The sequence below is a fragment of the Mus pahari genome, chromosome 21 (genome assembly GCF_900095145.1).
Source record: "Mus pahari chromosome 21, PAHARI_EIJ_v1.1, whole genome shotgun sequence".
Lineage (NCBI taxonomy): Eukaryota > Metazoa > Chordata > Mammalia > Rodentia > Muridae > Mus > Mus pahari.
In genome coordinates this window covers 21,731,562-21,758,136 of record NC_034610.1, presented here as the reverse complement: position 1 = coordinate 21,758,136, position 26,575 = coordinate 21,731,562, and the positions used below count along the sequence as shown (strand labels likewise).

Here is a 26,575-nt window from a genome sequence, read left to right as displayed (position 1 = left end):
ATGTTTACATGTTCATCTGTATTTGCTAGCAATAGTTACCTTTTGGGGAAAATCTGAAGAGTGAAGGCTCAAAAAAAGGAATAGGTTTTCAGTTTTCCAGTTTACTTTGTTCCAATGAATTTTTAGTTTGTGTCTGTGTATGTGTGAGTAGTAGCTTCACTTTAGTAGTTTATATACCATACCCTATTTTTATGATATAGAACAATGATTTTTAATGAACTCACAGGCTTATATACTCAACTTATAAATTTCCAGCATTTCTGTGTTGTTTAAATAACATGTAATTAAAATTATACTGGGGGCTACAAAAAATGGCTCAGCAGTTAAGAGCACTTACTGACTTTCTAAAGAACTCAAGCTAGGTTCCCAGCACTGTTGTCTGGAAGCTCAAAACTACCTTTAACCCCCAGCTTCAGGGATATCTGTCACCTGTGGCCTCCTTGGCACCTTCACTGATATGCACAGCTAAAATACAAGTCCCCTACCCCTGACCATTGGGCTAGTTATAGTGACACAAACCTAATCCAAGCACTCATGAGGCATAAGTAGGCAGGTAGCTGTGAGGTTTCGGGCCAATCTAGTCTATAAAGCAAGTTCCAGGCCAGCCAAAGCTACAAGTGAAATCCTGCCTTTAAAAAAAAAAAGAGAGAGAGAACAAAAAGGAGTGGGGCTTCAGAAAACTTAAGAGAACTTGATGCTCTTATAGAAGTCCTTGGTTCCATTCCTAGCACCCACTTGGTGGCTTACAGCTAAACTATCTAGTTCCACAGGATCACATATGTTCTTTTGGCTTCAGTGGGTACTGCATACATGTAGTACACAGACATGTGCAGGTAAACTATCCCTGCACACAAAATAGATATTTTTTTACTTTGTGTGGGAACTTTGTGTCTCCCTCAGAAACAAGTCAATACCCTATGACATTGCTTATAGTTGCTAATTTGTCTTATCATCTCTACCATATATCTTGTGTACATATCATTCCTTAACTTATGAGCTTATAAGCCCTTTTACAGTTTACTGTACCATACACACACAGCTTACTTTTCCTTGTGAACAACTAGACAGATGATCTCTTCATATACTACTTTCATCAATTTGGGTAGTCACAAAAATCAAACCCAACTCTTAAAACCAGATCTGTGTGGTCCCCACAGTCCTCCTTCCTCAGCCTCTTGGGTAATGGTTTTATCTGTGTGAACATTTCTTTTCTCTTTTCAGACATTCATAAACAAAAACTCTACATCATCATTTTGATTCAAATCAATTAAACTAAAAAAAAAAAATGTTGCTTACCAGCTCATACATGAAATCTGGATCAGAACTGTTGGCTAAGAGATCTGTGCTCATCAGAGTCTGTTCTGAAAAGGTGTGGCTTCGAAAGGCATCCCCAAAAGGCGGGTCCATTCCGCTTACGCTGGGCTACAACAAAACCATTTCCACATTTCATTTATATACAGCTTCAAGCCCAACTTACTACACATAAGCCCATCCTTACCTCAGTACATAATTAATTTCAAGAAATAACTTTGTCTCTTTTGTGTAGCACACCAAGAGCTTTCCTAGCAATGAACTTGGACTTCTATGAGGAAAAGAGCTAAGATATATATATATATAAATCAGAACAGATAAAAATACCAGAACTGTAAATCTTAACAACTTCTAAAACTCGAGGTTTGGTCACTAGAGTCAGCATACAACATTGGGCTCTTTATTTTTTAAGCTATAAAAATATTTCTTAAAATCCTTCTCTAACAAGACTCTATTCTAACTACCCTAAAGAAGAGAATGCCCTCCTATTTTCTGAGGGCTGCAGCAATAGTAAGCCAGACCTAAACCATATTCCTGAGTCCAATGTCTTAGTTCCCCAAACAAAGAACATCTGGGTATCGTTCTGTAAGTTTGGGGAGGGGGAGGATGTGGAAGTCACAGGATAACTTGCTGAAGTCAGTTTTCTCTTTTCATTTTCAAGGTCTGGGAGACTAAATGCAAGCCAATCATGCTCCATCACAAGAGCCTTTCTTTTCCCACTGAGCCATCTTGCCAGCCCAATTTAGCTATTTTCAGTCCAACCAACAGGAACAAAACAATAGCCTCCTAAGTCTCTAAGACATGGCTAGAAATATGGACTGGCTCTACTCTTTTCCTCTCTGCCTTTTACAGTTCATCACCTGTCCAAAACACTTCAGCTGCACACCTCAGCTCAAATAAGAGAGAAGCCACACTTTGAAATCTAACTGCAAAAACTAAACACATTCAACTTACTTTCCCACAAGTTTCAAGAGTCTTATAAGCATTAGAGGCCTACCTACTTACTTTCTACTTACACCCCTCCTCTTCCTACCCTGACCTGTCTTCTCTGCTCTAGGTACTTCCACATCACTTGTGCTCAGATTTGTTTCATTTTTGCCAGACCCTCCAAAACTTTGAGACCTTTCTTTTTACAAAAATTCAGCTTAAGCCAGCAAGTTTTAGAGTCCTTATTCAAGCAGCCGTTAGACAGAAGACCACACCTTGTTTGTGGCTCTTTGGGCACAGAGGTTGGGATCGAAGTGGCTTCTAGTCCTTTAAGTGTCAGTTACCAAGTCTTCCTTGTTAGCCTCTGCTGCAGAGTCACCAAGCCATCCTGGCTGTTTTTTGATCCCTGTGCCCAAAGGGTTGATAGCCCTACTTAGGAGTCTCTACCTGCTTATTATTTCTAAATTTCTTCCCAGTACTCGAACTGGGGGTAGGTGGGTAGGTGGTTGTGAAAAATCAAGCATGAATAGAAATAGGAGAAAGTTTGGATAAGAAAATATGGACACATGAGCTCCTGGTTTTTATTTCAGTGATTGCCTCAAACTCAGAGACCAATAAAAAGGAGTTGTCTCAGCCTGATGTGGTACTGTACGCCTATGATTCCAGCATTTTTAGGACCAGAGCAGGGAGATTGTGAAATTGAAGCCAGCTTCACCTACACAGCAAGACCAGGTCAATAGAAAGAAAAGCTAAACACATACATACACACATACACATACACACACACACACACACACACACACACACACGTGCGCGCTTGGAGGTGGAGGGGTTAAGGTGTAAGAATATGAATATATCACTCTTGGATGTGTTTACAGAACATACAGATGTGTGTACTTCTATGTGTGAGACAAAATCACCACTTATCAACTCTTGTAAACGGGAAAGTTGGAAAGCAAAATATCAGAATACCAAAAACAGGGTTTGGGTGGCAGATTAAATTTTCTGGTAATTCATTCTGTCCTCATAAGGTCAGCAGGTTTAGCAAGTAGCCTACTTACCCACCATGCTGCTTATGTCAAGCTCACTGAAATCTTCAAGGCTACAGCAAATAAGGAAACCAAAGAGCACATACTCACATCTAGGTAAGGGCAAAAATAAGCTGTCTTTGAAGCTAGTGAGACAAGCTGTATTAAGATGCAGAAGGCTTCCAGCAGCAACACCATGCCCTTTTTATCATCACAGAGAATCACACTGTACACTACTCCACATGTGATTTACCTGAGGCATTTCCAAGCCCAGATCCTGTGAGTCCAATTCCAAACTTCTTTTTCTTGCTTGCAAATTCCTTTCCAGCTTTACTTTTAATTCCAAGATCAAAGATGATTTTCACAATAAACAGCAGATTTTCCCAGAATACCTTCAGTTCAACTGCTTGGGTCACCACTTTTTTAAAAAAATAAATTTGCGGTTCTGTCAAATAACAGAAAGTTAACTTCACTGATCTCCATTGAAAACAAGTTGACCTTTCAAATGAACATTAATAAATAACACTGTGCTTTAAATAAGCCTTATAGTTGAATTTTCAAGAATTTCGTTATGCTGTAAAATCTACTATTCTGAAATATACCCTTTAAACATTGTTTATTTCTGAAATAAGGTTTGTCAATAACCAACTAGCAACTGAAAACAATGGCATGCACCTAATGTGTGTGGTGCAACACTCTGGAGATGAGATAGGAAAATCACAAAGCTGGGCTACCCCGAACTACAAAACAAGTTTTAGGCCAGCCCAAGCTATTCAGAAATACTCTATCAAAAAGATAAGTAAAAAAGTAAATTAGTAACAGTATTTTTTAAAAAAATTAATATATCCTTATCTTTTCTGTGATTTGAAAGATATATTAATTCTTGTCAAGTTTTCATTCCCTTTATCATTGTTGTAAAGAAATAAATCTTAACATTTTACTGTATAATCATTGACTGTAAAGTGATCTACAGTTTATAGATCTTATAACTTACACAACTGTCATGAATAAACAGAATGTAACATATCCTCTACATTAAACATAACACCTGTAAATCCATCAACATTATGATTTATGTATGTGTAAAAGCCGTCCTTTAAAAAATTACTGTTTTAGGCTGCAAGGCGCTCTCTACTTATTGCCCAGTCCAGTTCCCTCATGAAGTATACTTAGGAGCTATTGCTCCCCCCCAAAAGAAAAAGTTACTCCATTGTTAGCGGCATGCCTATGGTAAATGGAACAAGAACTACTTTGCACAGTCTTTCCAAGGGATGAGTGAAGCTGACTATAAGCACCTGGCGTGGTCTTAAAGCGGTGGAGGCTTTCTTTCCTTGCTTATGAAAACCTTAATGTAAAGAAACTGAAAAGCTACACCCACCTTCATCCTGTCCAAAATGTGATTATTGGGGTATAATCTTAGAACCAACATCATCAACCTGGATGCATTAGAAATACAGAATCCCAGGCCCTAATCTCACCACCAGAATGCACACTGGAAGGGTGGAGTTCAGCAGTGCACTTTAATATGCTCTCCTGGACTCCACAGGGGCTAAGAACCAGTGTCCTGGTCTTGCTCTACAGTCCGGACACAATGTCACTTCTTTAAAAAGAAAAAACGGCATCACTTCGTAAGTTGAACTGCCTTATGCAGTTCTCACACTCAGCAGAATAGAGGGTAAGAATGGTACATGGCTCTGATTTCAAAGATGGATTGAACAAATCAGAGTAGAGAAGGAATGCTAATTGTTCACTTAATTAGGCTAATGAATTGACAGTCATTTGTATTTCCTGGATGTCTGCTGGCCCTGAGGAAACATTAACAAGGTAGGCCCAGAAACAAAGTCAACAATGCCTTTCAGTCCAGTGCAACAGTCTAAAGCAGTGGTTCTCAAACCTGAGGGTCTTGATTCCTTTGACCTTTGGCAAAGGTCTACCTCCAAGAATATTTATATTACAGTTCATAACAGTAACAAAATTACAGTTTTAAAGTAGCATCAAAATATTTTTATGGATAATAGTCACCATAACTTGAGGAACTGTTGCATGCAGCATTCATTAGGAAGGTTGAAAACTGGTCCAAATAGAAAAAAGATTATGCACACACCTGCCAGACAAGCTTTTGCTCAGCCCTACAGGTATGCAACCTAGTCCTACTCTGATTTTCCCACCTGACTCCTGTGGGAAAAAAGTCATGTCATCTTTTCCAGACTGATTATTTAGTTCCAAGACAACTCCTTTGTGTTATGCCATTCAATCAAATGGACTAGTAAAATCCTGGTAGTCTACATCAGCTGAACTTGGGGCTGCTCCTTTCTAAAACCTCAAACTTACCATTACGAGCACCAAGGTTTTAAAATGTGGAAAGAAATAAAAATCTTAGTCAATACATACTTACTGGTGTCTACTAATAATGCTACCCTAACAGCCCAGCTAACAGAGCAGCCAGAAGAGGGCAACTCAGTCAGTCACAATTTTCACTTGTGCATTACACAGCACTGGGTCATCTATAAAGGAAAAAGAATAAGAAAAAAAAAAAAAAAAGGAAAGGAAAACTGTGAGTTTCTGACAAAACTCGCTTTAATCCAGTCTGGGTTCATCCTGAGAGGCGGGCTGGCTGAAATGGAATGTGCAAGAGGAAAATGGAAGCCTAGACAAATTTCTGATCAAGGCTCCAATTTTTTTTTCTGCTGGGCCCAAAGGAATCAGCATAATTGAGGATTTACTAAAGGACCCCTGGTGGTGAGATTAAAATTCTAACTAGCCAGGCACTGGGCTTCCTCCTAGCTGCCTGGTCCCACCCCTAGACTATAGATCAGTTCGGGAAAATCTGCGTCAGGTGTGGCCGCCAGCCACCACGGTTCCTGGGCAGGACGACAGAGCATGAATGTATTTTGTGCCAGTCCAGCAAAGTTTTTTTTAAAATATTAAGGGCGGAAATGTTGGGGTCTTCCACCTCCTTGTTGCAGCCAAGCCTACCTTGCTGTGACAGTAATCACTCTCCTTCAAAGCGCCAGCCCCCTACAGATGCTGAAACCCACTAGAGAGGGGGCCTGGGTATCTTTCCATGTTATTTAAACGGAGTTCGGTTATTAAAAATTGGAGCCTTGATCAGAAATTTGTCTAGGCTTCCATTTTCCTCTTTTTTTTTTTTTTTTTTTTTGGTTTTTTCGAGACAGGGTTTCTCTGTATAGCCCTGGCTGTCCTGGAGCTCACTCTGTGGACCAGGCTGGCCTCGAACTCAGAAATCCACCTGCCTCTGCCTCCCAAGTGCTGGGATTAAAGGCGTGCGCCACCACGCCCGGCTCCATTTTCCTCTTGCACATTCCATTTCAGCCAGCCTGCCTCTCAGGATGAACCCAGACCAGATTAAAGTGAGCTTTGTCAGAAACTCACAGAAAACAAAACATCTAATTGGTGAAATGCCGTGTCTGTAATGTCAGGTACCCAGAAAACCTGCAGCAGAGAGTAGTGAATTCAAAGTCAGTCTAGAAGATACTAGAAGGTATACACAGCAAAAGTCTAGTTCAGAGCAGGTTAAGAAGAAAAGGCAATGAAAAACATGACATGAAAAGCAGAAGGGAGGGGCTGGAGAGATGGCTCAGTGGATAAGAGCACTGATTGCTCCTCCAAAGGCCCTGAGTTCAATTCCCAGCAACCACATGGTGGCTAACAACCATCTGCAATGAGATCTGATGCCCCCTTCTGGTGTGTCTGAAGACAGCTACGCTGTACTTGTATAAATAAAAATCTTTAAAAAAAAAAAAAGCAGAAGGGAGATTATTTAAAGGCAGGAATTGGGTAGAACAACGGGGGAAAAAAAAGGATGACTAAAGTATAATTACATATATGTACAAAGGTGGTGTAATGAGACCCATTACTTTGCAAGCTAACTTTAAGGACTAATTAAAGGGCTGACCAGATAGTTCAGAGGGCAAAGACACTTGCTTCTCAAACCTGAGTTCCATTCCCAGAACCCACATGAGAGTGGAAGGAGAAAAGTGATGATACAAAGTTGTCCTCCAACATCCATGCGTACACTCTGGCACGCAGACACATGAACACAGCACATGCCATTTCCTCCCAAAGACTACTTTCCCAGATAAAATACAAACAAGGAAGAAGTTCAAGATTCCCAATCACCCCTTCTTTTGCTCACAGCACACTGGCTTAACAGTTCTCACGACAGTTGTGTGTGTTTATCAGAGGAAACAAAAAACTGGATCATCTGAGTATCTGTCAATAGAGTTTTTGTACTTGGGTTTCAAAAAAATATTCAGCAACATTTTCTAGGTATCAATTCTGCACCAGAGAGCCAGCTCTCTAAGGCAGGGAGTGGGGTCAGTAAACACTGAGCAACAATAGTACACCAAGTACACTCTCTTTCACAGCCCTGTTCCTGCTCTCAGATTTTTTGTTCTCCGAACATATGCTAAGGCTTGCTATATATGTTAGACAAGGCAACAGCTAAAGCAAGACAGTACACACAGTCAAAGATCATCTTACAAAAGCTTATTCCTAGTGCTCTGCAAACTATTCAGCATAAATAACATCAAAAGTAAATCCAAGAGTTGACTGGAGAGCCCCAAGAACCTCTCCTGAGTTTTGGTATACTTCCTAGTCACATCAAGAAACATAGAAGCCTCTTTATAGACTATTAGAACCGTGGTGGCTCATGCCAATAATCCCAACACTTGGGGATTGAGGCAGAGGGATCATAGCTCAAATTCCAAGCTAATATGGACTACATAATAAGTCAGTCTGTCTCTCTCTTAAGATTAAAAGGAAAGAAACACACACATATACACACAAAGCCCTCTTTTTCAATGTAATATCTTATGAATGAGAAAGCAGATACTATACAGTCAGAATTCCTTTTTATTGCCTTGCTTTAGGCCATGACTCCTTTTAATAACTTGAAAATAGCTCTTCACAGTAAGTGATAAACCGCTTTCTGAGTCATTCAACATCACCAAAACAACGTTTAAAATTTTTGTCACACCCAATAGTATAGCTATTATCTGAAAAAAGAAAAAAGGAAAATAGCAAGTGTTGAAGAGGACAGGAATAATCAGAACCCTCATGAACTGCTTGCTGGTAAAGATGCAGAATGATACAGATGGTAAGGGAGAGTCTGGCAGTTCCTCAAAAAGGTTAAAGGATTATCACATGATCCAGCAATTCTATTCTCAACTTAAACAGCAAAATCCAGACAGATGTGTACTCCCACACTCAGAACAGCATTAATCACATGAGCCAAGACATGAAAACAACCGAAATACCCATGCATAGACACACAACAGAATATTGTTCGACCATAAAGATGTATGCTATTCTAACAGATGCTACAACAAACCATGAACACAGTATGTGAAGTAGAATAAGTCCAATACAAAAGGACAACTGTATGACTCCACTAATATCACAAGCCTAGAACAGAGAAAATTCATAAAGACAGGAAGTAGAACGGGGGTTACCAGGGGCTAGAAGTTGTGGTTTAATGGACAGTTTCTGTTTAAGATGGTACATATAAAATGTTCTGGAAAAAAAATGGTGATGGCTACACAACACTGTCAATTACACACTTAAAAATGGTAAAATGGTACCAAGAATGCTGCCTCATGTCTGTAATCCCAGCATTCATGTATGAGGCTGAGGCAAAAGAACTGGCAGAAGTTTGAGGTGAACCTTAATAACACAGCAATTAACAGATCAGCCAGGATCACACAGTGAGAACCCATAACAAATGCATATTTTACATTTCTAAGCTGCTATTAGTAACATATTATAAAGAACTTATAAATAAAAGATATCACACATAAAGATTAGAAAGACCTGAAGTTTGTCCATCTCAATGAGCAGAGTTGGAGCAGCCATGCTGAAACTTTGAGAATCACTTTGGATTTACACTTTAACAATCTACTATATTTGGACTGGGAGATGTCTCAGTGGTTAAGAGCACTGACTGCTCTTCCAGAGGTTCTGAGTTCAATTCCTAGCAACCACATGGTGACTCATAACCATCTGTAATGGGATCTGATGCCCTCTTCTGGTATGTCTAAAGAAAGCAATGGTGTACTCATATACATAAAATAAATAAATCTTTTTAAAAATTATATTTTTATGTACTTATCCACCACACATAAAAAAAATCTATGACAGTTAAAATGAGAAAAACAATTAGCTTTTTAGCTTTTTACCTTTTCTCATAACTCATGTGTCCATTACTTGAGTTCCATTCTTTCTCATCACCTTATCACATACTTGACCTTTCTTGATCTCCTATGTGTTGTACCCATACAGGCTAGGAACTGATGAGAGGACATGTGGATTCCTTCTTTAATTAATACAGTATGCACCAGATTTTCATTATCCATTTACCTGTTGATGGACAACTAAATTGGTTTCAATTCCTTGCTATAGTGAATAAACCAATAAATACTGGAAGGTATGTGCACACATTTCTAAGTATTTTAGGCAAGAAATACCAATGCATTATATCTTATTATGTAATTCACAGACCACTGTTTATTTTGATCTGTCCTAATCTTTACTAGTCTGTATTCAAGATTTTTTTCCCACCTGATAAAAGAGGTCTTAGTATCTGTTTTCTTTAAACTATACACACTAACCATTCTAAAATAAGGAACTGAGATTGGGTACATTGCTCATATCTACTATGCCAGCATTCAGTAAGCAGAGGTAGAAAGATCTTTGTGAGGGTGAGGCCAGCCCTGTTTATACGAAAGTTCCAGAACAGCCAGGGTATGTACAGAGAGATCCCAGCTCATAAAAACAAACAATGGGTGGAACTTTCCCAATACTAATTTAAATAGGATTTTTCCAGAGGCTTAAAGGAAGAAAGGAAGGGAACAAAGGAACAAAGGAACAAAGGTTCAAAGGAACAGAGGAAGAGGAGACAGTAAAACAGAAGGCTAAACTATTGATTTAGATATGTAGAAAGGTTATACAATGGGTGAACCACAGAATTCCCTTGTTTGGAAAGAAAAGCAGCTTACCAGTCATCTAAGTACCTTAGCAAACCAGAGCCCATCTGCCACACATGGTCCCATCCTGCTACACTTCATTCACTCTCTTTTACAATTCTTTCCCTTTTGAAAACTACTCTACTCTGGTCAAAATAATCCTTTAGACATTATTTATTTAGCCACTGCTTGCTAGTACCGCAGAGCTAAGAGGTCACAAGACTTTTTTACACCATTGACAAAGCAAAGGCCTCTTTTTCAAGGATGCACTGAGGGCAAGGTCAAGGTCAAGGTCAAGAGCCCCACACAGTCCTGCCTTTTGTAAGAACTTCACTACAGTTTACACTTTGCTAGAATCCTTTAGACTCAAAAATTTACAGACATGTAAATCCCCAAATAGACAATTACGAATTATATCAAGAATTATTAGCATAAGACTCTCATTGTTTATTTCTCAAGTCCTACTGCTGGTAGATCTCAGAGACAGACAAAGCAAAACAAGACAAAGAAGACAAATTAGATACATTTTTATTTTTTAAGATCAGGGGAGTGGACTGGAGGAGTTGAGATTAGTATGATAAAAATGCAGTGTATGGCCAGGCTTGGTGGCACACGCCTTTGATCCCAGCACTCGGGAGGCAGAGGCAGGCAGATTTCTGAGTTCGAGGCCAGCCTGGTCTACAAAGTGAGTTCCAGGACAGCCAGGGCTATACAGAGAAACCCTGTCTTGAAAAAAAAAACAAAACAAAACAAAAAAAAAAGGGCTGGAGCGATGACTCAGTGGTTAAGAGCACTGATTGCTCTTCCAGAGGTCCTGAGTTCAAACCCCAGCAACCACATGATGGCTCACAACCATCTGTAATGAGATCTGGTGCCCTCTTCTGGTGTGTCTGAAGACAGCTACAGTATACTTACAAGTAACATAAATAAATCTTTAAAAATAATGCAGTGTATGAGTGTATGAAATTCTTGAAGAATAAATATTATTAAAAATGAAGATCAAAAGGACATTTGAGTAGCCCAAAGAGTACTGAGCCACTGTGCTCCTTCTGCACTCCTACCCTGTAAACCCCTGTATTGCAGTCAATTCAAATACTCTATTAGCTTCACAGAACTTTAAAAATATAGGGGCTGAACTAGGTTTGCAACCAAAAAAAATAAATAAAAAGAATGAAAGCCACATTTTGCTGAAAATTTCTAGGAACTAAGAGTATCTTCAGGTCTTAAAAGTGCTTTCTCGTGGGGCTGGAGAGATGTCTCAGTGGTTAACAGCACTTGTTAGTGAGGAGGTGGTGGCACATGCCTCTATAGAACCCCAGCACTCTGGAGGCAGAGGCAGGCAGATCTTTTGACAGTCTGTCTACAAAGTTCCAGGACAGCCAGGGCCACAAAGAGAAACGGTGTCTTGAAAAATGAAACAACAAAAGAACCACTTGTTATTACAGAGGTTTAGTTCTCAGCACTATCATGGTGGCACACAACCATCTGTAACCCAGTAGTTCCAGGGGATCCAAAGTCTTCATCTGATATGTGGGCACCAGGCACATGCACAGTGCAAATGCATATATGTAGGCAAACCATTCATACACATAATAAAATAATCGTTTTTTCTTTAACAAACAAAACAAAACAGTGATTGTTCTTGAAGTTTTGAAGACTTATCACACTTTGTTCAGTTTCTTTGGAAGGCTAAAAGGCCATTTTTAAGCAACATGGAAGGCATTAATGAATCAATTTAAGTTAGATTGAAGGGCTACTTCTTATTTCTAAAAACTAATGACTAGAAGACATTAGGGGCATTCCGTAGAGCCTGTGTTTTCTATTTAAATTGTTCCAGAGCACAAGGTCATGGGTAAATTCTTGACAGAAGCAGACTTCATTTCTAACCTAGCCACTCTTAGTGATCGCTACTGACAAAATCAGTTTACAGTTGTACTGCTATTTACAGATTCAAAGCATATGTTAGAATCTAGTGAAATAACAGGAGTCACTGTTTTGGTAAAATTATACTGGTGAATATCACTTTCCCATGTTGTCTATTTAATACTAATTTAAAAAACACACTTCAGCAAGAGAAAGATCTGCCTAAGGTCATTAACTAAATGATGCCTCTGAACAAACCTACCACTACAGACACTGTACTCTCAGCTCCCCAATGTCTAAAAGATTCCCAAATTCCCTCAACCTCCACATACACATGCATGTACCTACCACCTTCAGCTAGGGTATCTCTGTGCTAATAGCCCACCACCTCACAGATATTGTGCCAGCAACTCCATCAAAGTGCTCCTACTACAAAACAGAATTCTCTCTCTCTGACAATCAGGTGTAGAGGACTGATCTCTGCTTCAACTCTTCCCTGACCATTTTACTAAATCATGCTGCTGGTTCATGAATAAAGACCTACGAAGCACACAAAGACATCCACTAACTGTAACCTTTACTTGGCTCTCATTACCTTGAATCATTCTAACATTTGCCTATACACTTTTCCTCTCTCTAGTCCTTAGGCTTTATTTCTATTTTTGTTATTTTTGAGACAAGGTTTCATTGTATAACCCTTACTGGCCTGGAACTGGGTCTTACCATGTAGACCAGGCTGGCCAACTCACAAAAGATCCTCTTGCCTCTGCCTCTCTGGGATTAAAGGTACATGCCAGCCACCAGACTCAGTCCTATTTCCCTAAAGAATCTCAGGCTGATCGTCACTCAGTCCTTCTGCCTGTGCCAGCTGGATGCTAGATTACAGGTATGTGCTACCACACCTAGCAAAAGGCCTATTTTGAAGTTAATCTCCCTTTCCTGCCAGATCTTACTTAGCACTGTACTCCAAAGTCTTTCTATAATATCTAAAATATTCAAGATAACAAGTGAAACAATCTTCCCACCCCTATTGTCCACTTTAAACAAACATGAATATTATACTGACCTCACCAGCTTCCTTGGCACCCTTGAGATGCTTACAATCCAACTTCACTTCCCCTAAGGCTCTCCAACAGTGAGACTTGGTTTGTGTATTTTGTTCATGTTTTTCTTCTTTCTTGCTTTCACTGACAGATGTCTCTGAGACTAATCATAATATTCCTTTTGTCTATTTCACTATAGTACCAAAACCAATGACAGAAACTGGGAAGCTTGGCTGACAGTGAATGAAAAATCTCCAAAGACCACAGATCCTTGGGGACAATGAATCAGAGGTAAAGCACTCTGACTTCCATACTCAATGAGGTCACCGGGGAGGTCTAACATTCAGAACTTATTTATTGAGCACTCTGTATGTGTGCCAAAGCGTCTTATAACAGCTTCCTAATTTGTCTTTAAAACACTAATATCTGATAGAAAAAATATTAGAAGTTGAACTCTTGAATTTTTTTAATTCCTAGAACCCTGTATGAACTTGAGTTGATTTTAGAGACCTGCAATAATTCTTATCTAAGGAGTAAAGGGTGAAGGAATAAGATTTAAAAAGTAAAAAAACCAACTCAATCCATGCTTAGAACTGACATAGATATCATTTGTTCAGACTGTTTAAAATAATCCATCTCCCTTAACAGATGGTTTTCTCAATTGTTCTACAGAAAGCTACAGAATACAGGAAGAGAAGCTGAATAAGAGCAGCAGTGCACCAAGACAAGGAGAGAGCTGAAGGCACCTTCACAACTCTAGTACTCCTGTCCTCAGTGACTTGGGCTGCTCTTCAAAACTCACTGTTAGTATTTGAGTCAAGGTCTTTTTCAGATTTCGCACTTTTCAATGATAACATAAGCTGTAACATGAGCATGGCACTACAGCAACAGGGTCTGTGACAGGTTAGACACAGGGCTAGATGTCTACAGAGTCAAGTTTGCAGTCACCTCTTCTCAACTCAAAGACAAAAGCTGACTGTTGTTTTGCTTAGTGCCCAGAAAGACGTCTATGATAAGGAGATTCTAGATTAAATACTCTGCTTAACATGGACACAGTGGCCTATATATAACATGGACATAGTGGCCTATACTTAACACGGACACAGTGGCCTATACTTGAAATTCTTACACTAGGGAGAGGCGGAGGCACCAGCAGCAGCATGATGTTTCAAGCCATCTTACTTGAGTACTGAGTTTCAGTATGCACTAAATTAAGACCCTGTCTCAAATACTAACTCTAGGGGCTAGAGAGACAACATAACAGTTTGGGGCTCGTCCAGAGGACTGGAGCTTGGGTCCTAGCACCCACTTTGAATTGCTCACAACTGCCTCCATCAAAACCCACATTCATGTGACATACACAGACACATACACACACAAAAATAAATTTTCATTCAGGGGGGAAAAAAACTGAGGCTGGTGAGATTGCTCCCTGGGTCAAGAGTACTTGCAGCTCTTAGGTCTTGAGTGGGATTCCAAAAACCCATATCAGAAACCTTACAACAACTTCTAACTCCAGCTCCAGGATCCCAGTTGGCATATGGCACACACATGATACACACACGATACACACACATGATGTGCGCGCGCGCGCGCGCGCGCACACACACACACTTTCTTTAAATTCCCCCAAATCCAGACATAGTGACTTAAGTCTATGTCCCAAAGCTCAAGAGGCTGAGGGAGGACTGCTCAAGGTTGAAGGTTATCCTTACCCCTTCTGAACTCACAAGTTCTGGGCCAGCTTAGGCTACAGAGTGAACCTTGTCTCAAAAAAAAACAAAACAAAGAAAAGCTCAAACAAAGACAATCCTAACAACTACCACGCAAAAAAACTTTAAAAAAATTTTTTGAGTCAGTGACTTACTGTGTAGCCTAATATGCAGAACAGGTTGCTGGCCAGCCTAGTCTTTCCCCTTTCTCACAGTTTACTTTTCTTTTGTTGTTGTTGCTGTTCTTTTTGTGAGACAGCCTCACTATTGCATAGCCCAGTCTGGTCTCAAACTAATGATCCTTATGCTTCAGCCTCCAAAATGTTGTGATTAAATTAATCACCATGAGAGGAAAGGGTTCTATTTCTTAAGTAAATATTGGGAACATCACTCCAGATATTTAATTGCCTTTTTATGTAAGAACTGTTCTATCTTACTTTGCAGAGATATTGTAATTCTGTATTAAACTGTATAGCCAGAACACAAAAAAAGACTATAAATGAAGGCCATTTTCTCAGATTCCTTCTTTGGCATTTAATCAAGTTCTTGGGATTCTGCTGTTATAAAGTTATAAACCCAAACCAAGTTCAGAATCTAATCCTTAAACTTATTACAAAAACTCAGTTGCCTGGAATTAAAGTGAGGGATACTCAAAACTGAGACTGTGACACAAGCCTACAATCCCACCTTCCTAGGGCAGTGGTTCTCAACCTGTGGGTCAAGACCCCCTTGGAGGCTAAATGACCCTTTCACAGGAGTCACATGTGAGATATCCTGCATATCAAATATTAAGATTATAGTTCATAATAGTAGCAAAATTACTGTTATGAAGTAGTAACAAAAATAATTTTATGGTTGAGAGTCACCACAACATGAATTGTATTAAAGGGTTGTAGCATTGGAAAGGTTGAGAACCACTGTTCTAGGGCAGAGGAGAACTATAATTTTAAAAAATACATTTACTCAGGCCATTCAAGGTTATTAAACTCTCATCTCTGTTTTCTGAATGTGATTGTGAATTATGCTGGCATAATCAACAAAATGATCTTAGAATTCACAAAACAGTTCACAAACCTGCTAATCTCTATAGAACCCACATGTTGTCCTTTCCCCTCCAGATATGTGTCATGATGAGCTCATGCATATAAAATAAAATGTAAACCTGGGGGTTTGAACAATAACCGAGTTATTACACTCAGCTACTTAAAAGGGGGAAGAGTTCTACCTGTAGAGAGTGCATTTCAAAGCAGAAGACTAGGTTGAGGATGTACCTTAGAGAGAGTGTAGCTCTGCTGGCAGATTGGGTACTTGCACAGCATACACAAAACCCTGGGTTCCATCCCTAAAACTAAATAAACCAGACATGGCAGTGCATGCCAGTAATCCCAGCACTAAGGAGATTTAGGAAGGAGGACTTCCAAGATCAACTGCAGTACATAGTGAGTTCAAGGATAGTCTAAGATATGTGAGACTAGCCGGGCATGGTGGCGCATGCCTTTAATCCCAGCACTTGGGAGGCAGAGGCAGGCGGATTTCTGAGTTCGAGGTCAGCCTGGTCTACAAAGTGAGTTCCAGGACAGCCAGGGCTCCAAAAAAAAACCCAGTCCCAAAAAAAAAAAAAAAAAAAAAAGATATGTGAGACCCTGTCTGGACAGCAAATAAAACTGAAGGCAGAAATCGTTTTAAAGCACAAGTATCAAAATGGACCACAGCCAGAAACCGATGTCCATAGAATGTTTCTGTTTAGCTCTCATACAAGGGTTGTTTACTTTTGGGAGTGGGGGTGGGGTTAACATTTTAAATTTAACTACCAGCACTTAAGTAGACATTTCAATTAAAGTTTCTAATTCCTACTATCACTCTCTTGCTGGTAAAATCAGACCAAACAACACCGGACATATCCTCCTAAGATGACCACTGAACCCTGGTGAGACTATTTCCTCCACACTGTGCTCCCTAGCTTGCTCCACTCCCTACCCAGACCATTTACACATAGGCATCTAAGCTGAAAGATGCTCCAAACAATAGACCGCACACAAAGCCAATTTATAAAGGTAAACTCCAGGAATTTTCTTTCAACAGTTCTGCAGAGATGCCAAGTAAAAGGTGGTTAATATTAGAAAAGTTATTTATATGTTTTCATAATTATTCATCACCATCAACAACAGCCTAAAACATGGATCAATTCAACTATCACCAAATGGTGAGCAGAGAATCCTTGTAGGATTGCCACAGGGTAACTGACAAGGACCAAACTGACACACGGGGCATTTCAAGAGCATCAGAGGTCAGACTCAAAAGACAATGCAGTGTGTGACTTCGTATACAGGAATTCCCATTGCTGACCATAACAAGACAAACCAATTGCATGCCTGGGGCCAGTGGTGAGAGAAGAGAGCTAACTACAAAGGAGGCACTATGAAGTACTGTACAGTGTGACAGCATTACAGATTTAGTCACAGCAGTGGCTAGATGGTAGTATTTATTAAAGCTCAAAATTCTGTGAACTTTCTATTTTTTTTCTTGGTAGAGGGAAGTGGGCAAGAGCAATGTTGAGTCTGAATGAAGATTTATACGATGTTCTTTAAAAATGCTGATTTAAAAGAGGTATCTATCTGCACATGGTGGCACATGCCTGTAATCTTAGCACTCGAGAGAGTCAGAAGAGTGGACTGCCATGAGTTCAAGGACAGCTGGGGCTACAGAATGTTTCACACCAACCTGGGCTACATTATGAGACCCCCTCTTTTAAAAAGCAAAATAAGGTATATGTAGTGGCACACCCCTTTAATCCCAGTCCTCAGAGGAGAGGTGAATTTCAGTGAGTTCTTAGCCAGCCTGATCTACAAGTGATCATGCTAGTAAGTTTACATAGTAAGACCCTGTTTCAAAAAATTTTTTTTGTTTAAGTTTTAAAAAAAAATGAAGGCTGGCTAAGACAGCTCAGCGGATAAAGGGCACTTTCCACCAAGCTTGATGATCTGAGTTTAATTACTTAGGACCCACTGTAGAAAGGGAGAACTGACTCCTCCGAGTTTCCACCACATGCACACCATTGCAAACATGCAACACAGGTACACATTCATAAATAAATGCAACAAAAATAAAAGTAAACTTAGAAAGGGTAATAAATAAGTGAAACAAAAATTTAAAATTAATTAAAAACTTAAAAAGCAAGATGAAAGGAAACAGTAAAAGTAAAACCTTGTAAAAGAAAGAAGGGTGTCTGGGCACCTATAAATCAGGAGAGACGTGAAGAGCTGGTGTGCACAGGTAGACACTAGCCAGAGACGAAAAGAAAAACTAAAAACTAATGCAGCAGTTAAATGTGCTGGAACATTCCTAAAATCCTAGCACACGAGAGGCTGAAAAACAACAAATGGCATAAATTTAGACACACACACCCCTCCAAAAAAGAAAGCACTGTGAAAAGAGATCAACTAAACAAAGCTAAGAGCATGCGGGGCTCGGGGTGAGGAGAAAGAAAAAAAAAAAGAGACAGACAGACAGATCTCAGAAACCGAACCATACAGCTGTCATCTTCTCTCCTACTTATAGACAACTCACTTCCAGGAGTACAGGCAAAAACCTTACTGAAAATCAGTTTAAAGACCTACTGGAAAAGGCTAAGTGGTGATGGTGCATGCTTTTAATCCCAGCATTTGGGATTAAAGTGGCTAGAGGAACTCTGAGTTCAAGGGTAGCCTGATCTACAGAGGGAGTTCCAAAGACAGTCAGGGCTACACAGAGAAATCCAGACATGAAGATAGAATGAATGAATGAATGAATGAATGAATGAATGAATGAATGAAAGAAAGAAAGAAAGAAAGAAAGAAAGAAAGAAAGAAAGAAAGAAAGAAAGACCTGTAAAAGTTGGGCTGTGAAATGGTCAGTGGATAAAGTGTCTGCCAGGAAACCACAAAGACCTAAATTAGATCCCCAGCACCTATGTAAAAGTCAGGTGCTGGTGCTGCAACTGTAAGCCCAGCACGGGGACTATGTGTGGTGAGGGAGACAAGCAGTTCCCTGGAGTTTACTAGCCAGCCAGTGAACCACCTCCAAGTTCTGTGAGTTCTGTCTCAAAGTAATCTCCCTTGCAACCCTCCCACTCATGGGGAATCTTTTTTTTCTTTTTCCTAGTAAATCTGTTCACTTCGTTAAAAATGGAAAGAAAATGTGATGGGGGAAAGACAGCTCTGTAGGTAAAGGTGTTTGATGTGCAAACCAGTTACTCTGAGTTCAATTCAAGAACCTATATAAAAGTGGGAGAGAGAACCAACCCACCCACAAACATCATGCATGCTCAAGTGCATAGATAATTTGAGAGTAACTAAGGAAGACACTTGAATAAAAGTATCACTTTTATCCACATATACATTACAAACACATGCCACCATGCACATGAGCATGTGCGCACACATACAAACATACACACAAACACACACATACCACCAGATAGTAACATTGTAAAAGTCTGACTTTAAATTTTTTCATTATATTACATTTCTTTGTGTGAATGCACAAATAAGTTGGAGAAAATCTTAGAGGAGACTGTTCTATTTCCACCAGAGGACTGAACTCATGGTATCAGGCTTGTGATAAGCACCTGTAGTCACTTAGCTATCTATCTCCTCAGTTCTCCTCCATCTAACTTTATACTACACTAAGCCTTGCTGTTTTAAAGGTGTGTGGAGTCTCTATTTAAAAGATGTATTTATTGTGTTTATGTGTACAAGTGTTTTGCCTGGATGTATGTCTCTGCTCCAAATGTAGGAAGTGCCTGAAGCAGCCAAAAGAGGTGTAGGATCTACTGAAATAGGAGTTACAGATAGCTGTGAGGCGACATATGGGTGCTGGGAACTACATGGGGGTCCTCTGCAGGCACAGTCAGTACTCTTAGCCACTAAACTATCTCTCCAGCCCTTCTACACTGAAATTTATAAACAGAAATCCATGCTATCCCTAACTCCTCCCTCACAACCATAAGGACTTCTTTTTAAGTTTTATTCTTGTAGTGTTTCAAATTCCTCAGTGAACAGCAAGTCTGTAATAGAGAAGGTGACGGGTCCATCAGGAAGAGTAAGCAGCAGTAAACCCTCAGACACAGTATTATACTCAAGGCACATGGAGACACCCAAGGAGTGTTTGCCTGTAGTGATGACTTACACCCAATAGTCAGGCAGTTAGATCTCTTGAGTTCCAGGCCAGCCTGATCTACAGAGTGAGTTCCAGGACAGCCAGGGCTACACAGAGAAACCCTGTCCGGAAAAATTAAAAGATGAGCAAGCTCAGCAAAGTACTAAGACACTGGCCTTTAAGCCCAACACCAAGAAGACAGAGGCAGGTGGACCTTTGTGAGTTCAAGGGCAAGCACTGTTACATTACATAGATCCTATCTTAATAAAGAAAAGATATTTAATTGAAAACACAAGTCTCTAACACAAGATATCACATCAGTGTTGGTGTTGAAAGAACAAAATAGGGCTGGAGAGATGGCTTAGTGATTAAAAGCACTGACTGCTCTTCCGAAGGTCCTGAGTTCAAATCCCAGCAACCACATGGTGGTTCACAACCATCCATAATGAGATCTGACACCCTCTTCTGGTGCATCTGAAGACAGCTACAAGTGTACTTAGATATAATAATAAATAAATCTTTTTTTAAAAAGAGTACAAAATATTAAACATGGTGTTTCATGCCTTTAATCACAGCACCTGAGAGGTGGAGGCAGGACTACTGGGACCTCAAGGCCAATTTCAACTCTCTAGAGCACAAGCCTAGCCTGACGTCTCAAAAGACGTCAGGAAGAAGGACTGGATAGACAGGAACTGGGAAGTCAGCGGCAGCTTAGAAAACTACTCACACAGTGACTTCAGATAGAGTTTGGGAAGGAAAGGCATAAACTTGGTGAAAAGCAGGCAAGGTGTGGCTAGTGATGGGACAGAGCAGTGTTACAGGCATGAAGTGACCCTGAAGTCCTCTGCAGATCTCCTAGTCTACTCTGTCCCAAAAGTATGACTCAAACTAACCAGCAAGAATGATTTTACACTCTAGCAAGATGGCTCAGTGAATAAAGGCACTTGCTTACCAAGCCTGACAATCTTGAAGTTTTAATGCATAGAACCCACACAATGAAAAAAGGAGGATAAACTCCTGCAAGCTGGTGCCTGATCTTCTTGTGCATAATGTAGCACATGTGGCCTGTACACACAAACAAATCAATACATTTTTTTGAAAAAGGAATTGTGTCCCCCCACCACCACCAAAAGGGACCTTGCTATATAAAAGAAAAACCATCACAAAACAGATGTAGCATGGTGGCACATGGCTTTAACTCAAGTACTTGGGAGGCAGCAGCAGGCAGATCTCTCTGAGTTCAAGGCCAGCCTAGTCTACATAGACTAGTGTTCCAGGACAACCAGGGCTATGAAGAGAGACCCTGTCCCAACAACAACAACAACAACAAAACCCCAATTATCACAAACCAGTAAAATGCAAGGCTCTTTCAAGCATGGTAGTGTACACCTATAATCCCCTACTGGAAAGGGAGATGTAGGAGGATCAGGAATTCAAGGTCATATTCCTGGACACATAATTTGAGTTCAACCTGGCCAACAGGAGACACTATCTCAAAAAATATAAACAGACAAACAAACATCACACAACAACAAAAGCTGTAGGCCAGTTCAAAGGCAGCCTGGAATATATACCAAAAAGAAAGTCTCAGGCAGGGTGTGGTGGCCCACGTCTTTAATCCCAGCACTCGGGAGGCAGAGGCAGGCGGATTTCTGAGTTCAAGGCCAGCGTGGTCTACAGAGTGAGTTCCAGGACAGCCAGGGCTATACAGAGAAACCCTGTCTCGAGAAACCAAAAACCAAAAATCAAAAAAACCCCAAAAAACAAAAATAAAAAAACCCCAAAAAACCAAAAACAAACAAAAAAAGAAAAGTCTCAGAAATGGGGTAGGGGTGGGGAACCTATAAAACAAATAAGACTATATTAATATATACCAATAGCTACTTTGAACAGTTTCAAAACATCTACATGGATATTGTGCCCTATGTTCTTCCAATGAAACTTTCTCAAGGTAGGAGATATATACAATAGACTATTGATCTAATACTATCTGAAGTGTGTATTTACTTTCTCTGCAATTCCCTCTGCAAGAACTTCAAACTCAAGACAATGTCTTTAAAAACAGGCTAACAATGACCATGGGCTACTAACAGACACACCTTACTCTTATAAAGTTTTATTGGTATATAGCCCAAATACATTTTCTATATATCTTATCAGTCATCACCATAGAAACTACAGAGGTGAACAGCCACCACAGAGATTATTCAATATTTACTATTTAATCCTATGCAGGAAAAAGTTCAACTACTCCTGTCCTGGTATAATTACAACAACTAGGCACTGTGGCACATCACTGTGACTCCAGGAATGCATGAAGCTGAAGCAGGAAGATCATGAAGTTCAAAGCCAACCTGGGCAACACTGCAAGGCCCCACCTCACAGAACCAAACAAAACAGTGTGATAGATTTATGACCAGCGAATGTGTTTACCTTAAAACGAGACACTACGATATGAAGTAAAAGTCAGTGAGACCTTTGCCAAAACAGCCAGGTACAAACCTAACTGGAAATAAGCCTATGCCAATGACTCTCAAAATCCTATCATCGGTCTAGACTAAAAATTAAGTTTTAAAAGCTAACAGTGAATTCAGTTTACTATTTTAAGAACCACCACACTGCCAAGCGTGGTGATTCTCACCTTTGATCCCAGCACTTAGGAAGAAGAGGGACTTAGACATCTGTGGGTTCAATGTCAGCCTGGACTTCACAATCAGTTCCAGGACAGAGCTACATGGAGGGTGGGAGGGGGACCAAAAAATAAAAATAAAAAACTACTCTACTACACTACCACAGTTAAACAGAATGTCTTTGTACTCCCATTATCCAATGGGTTTAGTCTTACACCAATTAGGTTATTTTCTTCATCAAAATTTGTTTTTCAGTTTGTTATGCAACATACAAAATGTCAAAGTAAGTGGAGAACCCAATATTGCTTCTGGAAGTATCTATTTTTCTATTCTTACTATACTAGAAATTCCTGAGCACAGTGATACTTGTCTGTAGTCCCAGCAGGAAAGAAATGCTTGAGGCCCAGGAATTCAAAACCAACTGGACTACAAAGTAAAACACTGACTCGATAACAACATTTTGTAAACTCCAAAGTATATTAAGCATATGAAAGAATTTTAGCCAAAAATAATCTCTAGTGTATTATATTTGCCATTCTTAAGACATTACTACTGGAGAGATGGCTCAGCGGTTAAGAGCACTCACTGACTGCTCTTTCGAAGGTCCTGAGTTCAATTCCCAGCAACCACATGGTGGCTCACCATCCTTAATGAGATCTGATTCCCTCTTCTGGAGTGTCTGAAGACAGCTACAGTGTACTCATATAATAAAAAAAAACTTGAAACAAAAATTAGTACATAAGCAATGAAAACTAACTTTTCAAACAAAACGACAATGAACACCCCTTGACTAAGTATTCTAGGTATCATCGAAACAACTTTTGCTTGGTTTTAACTTTAGTCATACCTTTTTATAACTGATTGTAGCATTATGATAGATTGGGACTTAGCAATACAACATTAAGTGATAAAAATATAAGACTAATATTTTATTTACTATAAAAATTATATATAGTCAGGTGGTGGTGGCCCACACCTTTGACCCTAGCACTTGAAAAGGCAGAGGGAAATGGATCTTTTTGAGTTCCAGGTCAGCCTGGTCTATGGGATAAGTTCCAGGACAGCTAGAGCTACGTAGAGAAATGCTGCCTGAGAAACAAACAAAAAATTAAAATTATATATAATTTTAAAAATATATCAAATCACCCGGGATTATATCTTTACCAAGTTTAAACAAAACTGAGGGTCAGTCACATAAAACCAGTATCAAAATTGATGAAAATTTATTTACTATTTGTTAATATTCTTCAGCTCAACTCTTGAAGAGCTGCCTAGGGTGATATATCTATGATGTATTCCTACTCCTAAGTACTTCACCAAAGATGTATCAATGGCCTACTACCTTTGACAATATGAATGAGGTCACAGGTTATAAGCTCATCTTAAAAGCTTTAAAAAGCATTTAACAAGGTTAACATGGTGCCAAAACAATTCCAATTTTGTATCTACAACATTGCCCCCTTTTGTGTATCTCTCAGCTTTTTTTAAGCTGGGCAACACTGTAGAATTAAGTGATAATCATTTTACCATAGGTCACAAAATTTACAAAGAATTCTTATTTCTGCTTTTGAAAAAATAAGTCAGACCTTCATTCTTTTTCTCACCTGCTGGTTCTGGAAAGACAAAAAGTCCTAAAGACTCATCAGACCTAAATACTTTTCTCAAGGCTAAGTTTTCTCATGAAGTTGATGTATGTTAGCTTCCAATTTATGTGAGCAAGGGAGACAAATTAAGACCTGAAACACAGGGGCCTGATCTTTGGAAGGTTTCCACGTGTGGGGAAATATAGAAACGCCGCTCACTCCTCAATTTTGTCTGCTTTTCCAGTCCCAATTTTCTCTTTGCAATACTAAGAAAAGCGTAAGTTCCTCTGAACGCCTGCCACTACACGGGAGACCTGGTACAGAAACACACCCCTAACTACGGAAATACCTCACGGTAGTCTTAAGACTCAGGCCTGCTCAGAAATAGCAAAACGGTTTGCTTTCTTGGGTTAAAGGAGGGCGATTAAAGGGTTTGGCGGCAGGATTTATCAAGCAGCGGAAGGCCGACCGACCAAGGAGAAGCCAGAGACTAAGCTTCCTCTAGACCCAGGAACCGCCCCCTGGGAGGCTCGACTGCCCTTGGTACTTCCCTGGCCGCCTCCACTCCGGAGCGGCCGAGCCGGGTCAGGCTCCTCCGGGCGGCTTCCGGGACTCTAACCCACAGCCGGCCCGCCCGCCCGCCCCGCCCCCGGCTCGGCTCGCCTCCTCGCCCTTTGCCCCGTCTCCGCCCCGCTCAGTGACACCCCACCCCCAGGCCCGTCCCCTCCCATTTAATATGGCCGCCCCGCCGGCCCAACCCCCAGCACAGCCTAACCTACTGGGGGCCTGCGGCACCGCCCCCCCCGCGCCCATTGGCATCACGGCCCCCGTTCGCCTCCCCCATTGGACAGCACCGGCCGCCACTCGACAGCCAGGGCTCCGCCTCCGGGCCGTTCAAGCTGCTTAGAGAGGACATATAAACAAATCCCGAGAGGGAGGCCCCCGTCCCGCAGCCTCCGGGGAGGGGCCGGGGAGAACAGCAGCCCCCGACGCCCCTGGCCAGAGTCCTCCCGGTCCGCTCCTCCGTCCCTGGCCTTCCGAGCACTAGCGGTGCCGGGCTCCCTCACACGCCCCTCTCCTCCCCTCCCTCCGGCCCCTCCCACCCGCTCGCCGCTCTGACAGGCCGGTTGCCGGCAGTCGCGGTCCCCCGTTCCCGGGAGCGCCCCTAACGGGGTCGCCCGCCGGCGCGCGCCCGCCTTTTATATAACCGTCGGCCGCGGGGGCAGCCCGGTCCGGCTCGCATCGGCGACCCCGTTCCGCGCGCCCTCGGCCCGGCGGCCCCCGCCCCGCTCTCCCGGAGCCGGGCACCCGCGCCTCACACCCGCGGCTCTCTGCCGCCCCATCCCGCCCGCCCGTGCGGCCGCTCGGCACTCACCTGAGGCTGAAGGCGGTTCAGGCACTGGGTCCGGCCGCGCTTACGCGGCCGCGGCCCCTCTCCATGCTGCCTCGGTTTGTTTTGTTTATGTCCTTCCTGACGGGTTCCCGGAAATCGCGTGACTCGCCCCCCTCACGTGGGCCGCGGCGAGGAGGAGGAGGGAGGCGGGGGCCCGCCGCCCCAGGCCAATCGCGAAGCGCCCTGAAGTCTGGCCAATCAGGGGCTCGGCCCGGCTGGCGCCCGTCACGTGGCACCAGAGGGGCGGGTTGCTGGGGAAAACCAGGAAGAGAGGGCGGAGCGGGTGCTGGGAGGCTGCTGCTGAGCGTGGGCGTGGGCCGCTGGGGATAGCGAGCAGCAAGCTCGCGTTCGTGCGTGATGTTCTTTTCAGAGGCTTCCATATTCAGTCTGTAGCCTCCGAACTAAGATGAAGGCCAAGGAGTCCGAATGCCCACTTTACAGTTTAACTGAACCACGGAGGATTACAGGAATATTAATTAGTAGGGGGCTGCATCGACATTGTTTAGTAAATGACGTTCCTGTTCCCCTATTGAATTGACCTTCAGTTGTTCATTCATCAACTCATATTTATTGAGTCTGGATCCCCAGACCCTGAGTCAGCTGCATACACCTTTGGGATAGGACCTGTATTCAGCTGTAGAAACTGCTACTAGATGCTTTATGGACAAAACTGTCTAACCTGTGATAATGTGATGATTTATGCCTCTTAATCCTGTTGATACTTTATCGGATGTGTAGTTTGTGGTAGGTTCATTATCCCAAATAGTTCTCCCAACAGACACATACGATAAGAGAACTATTAAAACAAACAAACAAACCTTAGAACTATTGTCCAAGGAAACAACCTACCTAATTATAGCAGCCTGTGTTTCCAGAATTCTCTTTAGACTCTGGATCCTCCTGTCTTAGTCTTCTGGATGCGGGGTTACAGGTCTGCACCCGCACACACATATGGACACAGAAAAA

General features: G+C 41.4%; 1 protein-coding gene across 4 annotated transcripts in view; it reads right to left on the bottom strand.

Moving 5' to 3' along the window:
- Positions 1-25,694, bottom strand: part of Crebrf (CREB3 regulatory factor) — a 65,360-nt gene extending 39,666 nt beyond the window's left edge. For 3 of the 4 annotated variants that reach the window (XM_021221535.2, XM_029532935.1, XM_029532937.1), the window contains exons 1-3: positions 25,592-25,694; positions 3,520-3,711; positions 1,297-1,422 (exon numbers count right to left, since the gene is read on the bottom strand). In XM_021221535.2, the coding sequence (XP_021077194.1) occupies positions 1,297-1,422; positions 3,520-3,528 (135 nt within the window). In that variant the 5' untranslated portion in view covers positions 3,529-3,711; positions 25,592-25,694. Of the gene's footprint in view, positions 1-1,296; positions 1,423-3,519; positions 3,712-5,661; positions 5,680-25,591 lie in introns of those variants that run through there. The other variant, XM_029532936.1, reaches the window with a different exon arrangement.
- Positions 25,695-26,575: the final 881 nt, after the last annotated feature.